The 7,500-nt window shown below is 38.8% G+C and overlaps 1 protein-coding gene across 1 annotated transcript in view; it reads right to left on the bottom strand.

Annotated features, from left to right (window-relative positions):
• The window catches only part of ctbp2l (C-terminal binding protein 2, like), a gene marked incomplete at both ends in the record, with an annotated part of 20,299 nt that overhangs the window by 1,491 nt on the left and 11,308 nt on the right, over positions 1-7,500 (bottom strand). Inside the window, 4 exons of the mRNA XM_081392679.1 lie at positions 3,766-3,880; positions 5,147-5,274; positions 6,176-6,306; positions 7,363-7,500. The exon at positions 7,363-7,500 is cut by the window's right edge and continues 77 nt beyond it. Of these exons, the coding sequence (XP_081248805.1) occupies positions 3,766-3,880; positions 5,147-5,274; positions 6,176-6,306; positions 7,363-7,500 (512 nt within the window). The remainder of the gene's footprint in view (positions 1-3,765; positions 3,881-5,146; positions 5,275-6,175; positions 6,307-7,362) is intronic.

Genomic DNA, 7,500 nt, shown 5'->3' with positions numbered 1-7,500 from the left:
ACTGTATCTGTTTTCCAAAGCACAAACGAACGAGCCTATTTGGGTTGAATTTGGAGTGCCTTGAGTGCAAACAGAATGACCAAATTTTTAATATTTTAGATTTTATAGATTATAATAGATTCATAGATTTTAATATCTAAAAGACCGAAGCAGCACAAACGAAACTTTTTACAGCACAAACAGGCACTGTAAGCTGTTAAAAGTAGGCCTATTCAGAAAACTTAAGACACTACACAATTTTTTTTAATACATTTATTTTTTTTATTGGTTATTTTAATTTATTTTAATACAAAATTAAGCCTCAGTCACACGTAGCTTACAGCCAGAGTAGTGACAGTAGCCTATACATTACATATCGTAGTGCATTGGTGATTATATAAAGACCAAATGTCAATAGCACAAATCTAAAATAAAACATTCCCATATCTACAGAAAAGAACACTGACAGCTGCGGCCCTGTGCGAGCACAAACGAACCGGACAGGTTTGTAGACGAGATGGATGGAGAGCGCGGCTTGCTTGCGTGACGTGACGTTCTACTCCTCCAAAGATTTTGTGATGTCTAAAGAATGGAATCATTTATGATGGTTATTTCTACGGCACAAAACAGCACAAATCGAGCACAAACAAAAAGCACCGGTTTGGGGCGATTTGGACGGCATGGGGTGGAGAGTGACGTCACTGTCCCGAATCCAATGTGTTATTTCTAAGGAGGGGAAAGAGATACAATGTTCATCGTAACGGCACAAACCGGCACAAATCGAGCACAAACGAGCGGCACAGTTTTGCAACGATTTGGACCATATGGGGTGGACAGTTATGTAACTGTACTTAAAAAGTTTAATTTTTTTATGTTTAAGAGGGGATCGTAGTTGCACTGTTTCTTTCAACGGCACAAACCAGCACAAACCGAGCACAAACGAACGACACCGGTTTGGAGCGATTTAGATGAGGTGGGGTGGAGAGTGACGTCACAGCTCCCGAATTAAATTTGTTATATCTGCGAAAGGAAAACAGATACAGTGTTTGTTTTAACGGCACAAACCAGCACAAACCGAGCACAAACGAATGACACCGGTTTGGAGCGATTTGAAGGACATGGGGTGGAGAGTGACGTCACGCAACCGAAAAAAGAATGTTCAATATCTCAAACACGAAACCAGCACAAACGTTGGTTTTTGCAGCACAAATCAGCACAAACGCAGCACAAACGAATGGCATAGTTTTGGAAATGATTTCGTTTTATGGGGTGCCAACTTCACGGAGGTGATATACCTTTGTAAATTTAAAATGAATGCGTTACTTTACTAGTTACTTGAAAAAAGTAATCTGATTACATAAGGCAGCAAGGACACCGTATCTCACACTGTTGGGTTAGGGGGAAAAGCTGAATTAAATTAAAATATTTCCAGTTGTATGTCAGATAAAGATCTGTGGAATTAATCAATATATACTATTTAGTGTCCAATAACACTGAAATTGTCCTTAGGCTTCAGTTCGTTTCTCATAGAAAACAAAAGCATTAATTCAGACGCAGTCTTCTATTAAAACTGCACTCAGTAATCGCCTCTGCATTCAAATGCAATTCATTATTGTGGACAGGGAAGAGCAAATTTCTTCAAATTCAGTGTTAGTTTAGTATTATTTATGTACTATTTCAACTAGATTTTATTTGTATATGTGCTTTTATCATTTTTATTAGTGTTCTATTTAGCTTTAATTTATCAATTTATTTATGTAAATGGGTGGTATAATGCCCTTTTTCACAAGATGTAAAATAAGTCTCTGATGTCCCCAGTGTGTGTGTGTGAAGTTTCAGCTCAAAATACTCCACAGATATTTTTATATCGCATGTTAAAATTGTCACTTTTTGAGGGTGAGCAAAAACACACCGTTTTGTGTCTGTTCCTTTAAATGCAAATGAGCTGCTGCTCCCGGCACAGGGGGCGGAGCTTCAACAGCTTGCACTCACACACACATGCACTGAACATTTCAAAAACTTTTATGTTCAAACCGGATTCGGACAATGATGGAGAGACTCGAGAAGAAGTGACGACATGTAGAAGCAACAGGACATTTCTGAATGGTTAGTTGATGAATTTATGAAGCTGATGTGTAGCTATCTTCTAGTCATTGATTAGCATATTCTGTCATGATAATCTATAAATCGTGTTCAGGGGGCGGGGTTTATGTAAATTTTCGGGTTGGTGATGTCACTAACCCGGGAGGAATGTGGTGTAGTCTCTACCAGCCGTTTGTTGTAGTCCTTAAAAAGCGATTTCTGTAAAAGCAAATATCTCCCTTTGCTCTGAACTTTGAGCGCTGTAACTTTGCAGATGTTGTTTATGATCAAACAGAAACATTACACACTAACTAAAGTTAGAAAAGTCAAATCATAATCAACCACATAATCAGTGAAGGTTTTTCAACTATTATTTATATTCTACTTTGTTTCAGCTTTATTTAAATTAACAAAAACATATTTTAATAGTTTTGATCCCAAACTTCTCTTTGCCTGATGTCAGATTTATTAATCTGTTAAATGTAAATGCATGATGCCACATTCCATATAAACCATCACTGAGTGTACTTTATGTAATTAATAATGCTGTCAATCCATTAAAAAAAATTAACTAATGAATCGCACATTTTTCTGTAGTTCACACCTAACATTAATGAGGTAATAATTTCACATTAATCTCCAAATTAATATAGAAACATAAAGACAGACAGTATATTTTAAATATTTGTTTGAAAAATGAAAAAAAAGCAGAAAAAACACACGCTGCGTTAAATATTTTTAACATGTTAAACTAAAAAAATGAACCGCGTGTGTTAACACTTTCATTTTGACAGCATTAATATCATTAATAATCTCATCAACAACAGGCTTAGATTAGTTTCACACACACATAATATCTGAATACAGTGTGTCTGTATTGTGGCCACAGATGTGTCTGATGAAAGACTAATAAATAAATAAATAAATAAAAAACTTTGGATGGAATTAGGCCTGAAACATACTTTTATACAAGAAGGTGAAAAACAAATCTTTGTATCTTTCTCTTCTTCATTTCTAGCATGTGCTCTAATCTAGTTTATAGTAGCTTATGGCAGGTTGCATGGATAAAAGTGTCGGTTAAATGAATAAATGTAAATGTAGACAGAGATGTAAATGTAAAAGAGACAGAGAGAGAGAGAGACAGAGAGACAGAGAGACAGAGAGAGAGAGAGAGAGAGAGAGAGAGAGAGAGAGAGAGAGACAGAGACAGAGAGAGAGAGACAGAGAGAGAGAGACAGAGAGACAGAGAGAGAGAGAGACAGAGAGACAGAGAGAGAGAGAGAGAGAGAGAGAGAGAGAGAGAGAGAGAGAGAGAGAGACAGAGAGAGAGAGAGAGAGAGAGAGAGAGAGAGAGAGAGAGAGAGAGACAGAGAGAGAGAGACAGAGAGATTACCTGCTCTTGGTTTAGGCATTGATTTTGTCTTGGGGGGCGGAGCCAGCCGTGATGGCGTGCAGTGATTGGTTGACGTGGCTGCATGAGAGAAGCAGATGGGGGCGGGGCTCAGAGTTAAACTCATGTCATGTGACTGTTTAGGGGTGGAGCTTACAGGGTTTTAAGCGCTAATTATTCATGATGATCATGTTCTGGTGACTGTGGTGAGACACAAACATCCATAATACGTGCTTGATGAAGGTGAAGCAACAGCACAGGATGACTGCAGATGTGTGTGTGTGTGTGTGTGTGTGTGTGTGTGTGTGTCGTACCTGTATGTGGCGCCGTTGAGCTCAGGATGAACCTGTTGCTCCATCAAACCCCAGGAACCAGAGGACACGAAGAACTCCTTATTAACGCAGTTCCTCAGACTGTCAGGAATACGACCTGAGACACACAGAGACCAGTTTAAACCAGAGCTCCATCAAATCATCAGTTTCGTTCTCAAAATATAACTATACTATCTTGATTATACTGTATTATTACTTTGTCTTCTGGGTAAATTTCATCTCCACAAAGCCAGAACAATGTGATCCTGATTTTAGAATGTTCTCCTCTGATATAAAGTCCCTTTTTACTTCCTTTAAGAAAATGTCAAAACCTTTCGACTCAAAGGTTTCTAAAACATATATCCTTCAGTCTGTTGTAAGAAGCCTTTCATTTTTCATGATTTGAGTGGCCTAATTCTTCTAATCTCTTATGATGTCAGTATATCCCCCTTGTTTTATTTTTTCTCACTGTTAATGTCTGTAATCTTACATTTGCAATAAAAACCCCTATATTATCGTCCAGCTGTAATCTGATAAATGCGACTATAAGGCATGAAGATATTATAAACATTAACATCATGATTTGATGTAAAGCTGCTATGAAACAACGTGTGTGAAATGTGTTATACAATATATATATATCAGTATCTACGCTTCCCTCCATCTATTCTAATGCAAATTTTGGAAAATCACATTAAAAATGTTGTCTGGAAATGCCAAGATGCGCTTAAGTTAAAAAAATGTGCATAAAACCCCCAAAAACAATCAAGTGAGGTGGATAATATTTTTTTTACAATAATGCGCATAAACATAAAAATAAATCGCTCGATCTGCCTCAGCGTCAGCTGTGATTGGATAACTGGAGTAAGCAGTGGACCAATCACAGCGCAGCATCTCTAATGTTGGTTTGAGTCGAAGTGTGTGATCAGAATGATTTGGTTTAATTCCCTCCAGAAGCGTCACACACACGAGTGTGTTCCCGAACACCAGCATCCGAACGCCAGAGAACACGACAGCGGTTATTGTCTGGCGCTCGAGACACAACTCGTTTATGATGGAGGGAAAACAGCCGATTGCAGAAACTGATTACTGATAATTTGCACCAGTTTCCAAGGAAGTGATGATTTAGTTCTCTTGAACACTTGAGATGGAAACACTGCTTTATTCACTAATGTTTTATGCAATATTCCAATTTTGCAATTCCAACATAGCGATTAAAATCTGATCTGATGAATATATGGCCATAGACTCATCAGATCAGATAAGTTGGAATTGCAAAATTGGAATATTGCATAAAACATTTGTGGCACACAATGGCACTGGTTTACCCGTGAAAGCTGATTGATGAGAGCTGGACTGAGTTATATAGATCTAGACTGCACACCTGTGATGGCTCTGCGTATCTCCGTCGCGGCGGCTTCTCTCATCTCGAGAGACGCTTGTTCGCTGTACCAGGCTGTGTGTGGCGTGCAGATCAGGTTAGGGGCGTCTTTCAAAGGACCCTGCGCAAAACTACACACACACACACACACACACACACACACACACACACACACACACACACACACACACACAACAGACTTTCATTTAAGAAATCAGTGCAACATAAATCAAATCTTCTGCTCTGTGCATTTGTGCTTTTCTCTCACAACAAAAATTGCCACAGAAAAAAATCTCACAGATTCTCTGGTGTAAATAAACCGAGAGATGAGGTACTCTACACTCTAAAGTTTGGAATCATTAAGATTTTGTAATGTTTTTGAAAGAGTCTCTTATTTGATGAAAAATACTGTAAAAACAGTGAAATATTATTATAATGTAAATCATCTGTTCTCTATGTGAATATACAGTAAAGTGTAATTTATTCCTGTGATCAAAGCTGAATGTTCAGCATCATTACTCCAGTCTTCAGTGTCACATGATCCTTCAGAAATCACTCTAATATGAGGATTTATGATTATATGATAAACATTTATGATTATTATCAGTGTTAAACATATTTTTGTGGAAACCGTGATACTTTTTATGTTTCAGAATTCTTTGATGAATAGAAAGTTGAAAAGAACATTATGTATTTGAAATAGAATCTTTTGTAACATTATAAATGTCTTTAATGTCACTTTTGGTTCAAAATAAATTAAAGCTAATTAATTATTTGCTAACAACAATACATAATAAAATGACTTAAATATTAAATATTCAAATAAAAAGTTCAATTCAAAATATTACAATAAATAAAAAATAACACTGGCGAGGGACACCAGTGACGTAACTATGTAAATAACTGTTAAATATATAGTCCTAAAAAATCATCCAATCTGAACATTATTCCCACCACAAAAGTGCACATTGTACAGGTTTCCTAGCTGAAGTGGGAATGCTGGGAATGCTGGGATGTTAGATGTGGCGTCACCTGAAGGGTTCAGTCTCGTGAACATCGAGCGCCGCTCCACGAATCCGGCCCTCCTTCAGCGCCTGAGAGAGAGCTTTCTCGTCCACCAGACCTCCTCGCGCCGTGTTCACCAGGAACGCTCCCTGCCGCATCTGACACACACACACACACACACACGTTTACTTAGCTATCTAAATGGGGACATTCCATAGACGTTATGGATTTTATACAGTAAAAACTGCATATTATATCCCCTTACACTAATCTTACCCATCACACATACACACACACACACACACACACACACACACACACACACACACACAAACACACACACACACACACTAACCCGACCCCTAAACCTACCCATCACACACACACGCACACACACACACAAACACACACACTAACCGGACCCCTAAACCTGCCAATCACTCAACACTTTATGCATTTTTACTAAAAAAAAAACTAAAAAAACTTTAATTACTTTTGGTCACTTCTGGGTACAAATTTGTCCCCAAAATCTGGTTAAGTAGATACACACACACACACACACACACACACACACACACAGACTCAGATGGGTGTAATGATCCCGTTTCTCCAGAGGGAGGCGGTAGCAGCCTGCGGGATCACCGGTTACTGGTTTGAAAGAATGATTCCTTAAAGAATCATCACTAGCCACTCGAGCCGGTTCACAGAATCACACCGAATCGAACTTTAGTTCCGGGTTGATGATGTGAGATGAAGGCCGCGTCTGAAATCACTTCCTGTACCCTTAAATAGTACACTATTTGAGGACACAGCATGCAGCAACCTTCCCCTCTCTCTCTCGAATCCGACACGGAAGAGACTCAAACTGCAGTTCATCCACTGGCCACTAGAGACTCAATCCCATAAACCCCCATGTTAAAATGCACAACTTTACAGCAGAAACACATGTTTACAGTCTGGTGCTAAAAGTGGTTTTGGTCTATATCAATTATATTAAGCCTTAAAGTTCTGCATAATTAAGGATTGAATCATCCATCCATCAGTTGGAAGCGATTCATTCAGTTCGGTTCTTTTTGATTCGTTCATTTTGATCCAGTTTGGTTTGATTCTGTGAACCAGCTTGAACGACTACCAGCTTAAAAGAAGAATCCGTTCAGGATCGGAGCATCGCTGTGACTGTGTCGTCCCGTTATGATAGTGCACAGAAGTGGCACCTGTTTAATGGTGAAGTCGTTGATGAGGTGATGGTTGTGTTCGTTCAGGTTGCAGTGCAGCGACACACAGTCGCTCTGGTACAGCAGGTCCTGAAGTGTGTAAACCCGCTGAACGCCCAGCGACCGCTCCAGCCCGTC

Source organism: Scardinius erythrophthalmus (assembly GCF_964197995.2).
Source record: "Scardinius erythrophthalmus genome assembly, chromosome: 18".
NCBI classification, from domain to species: domain Eukaryota; kingdom Metazoa; phylum Chordata; class Actinopteri; order Cypriniformes; family Leuciscidae; genus Scardinius; species Scardinius erythrophthalmus.
The sequence above is the reverse complement of the archived record's forward strand: the minus strand, read 5'-3'. Positions and strand labels throughout refer to the sequence as shown.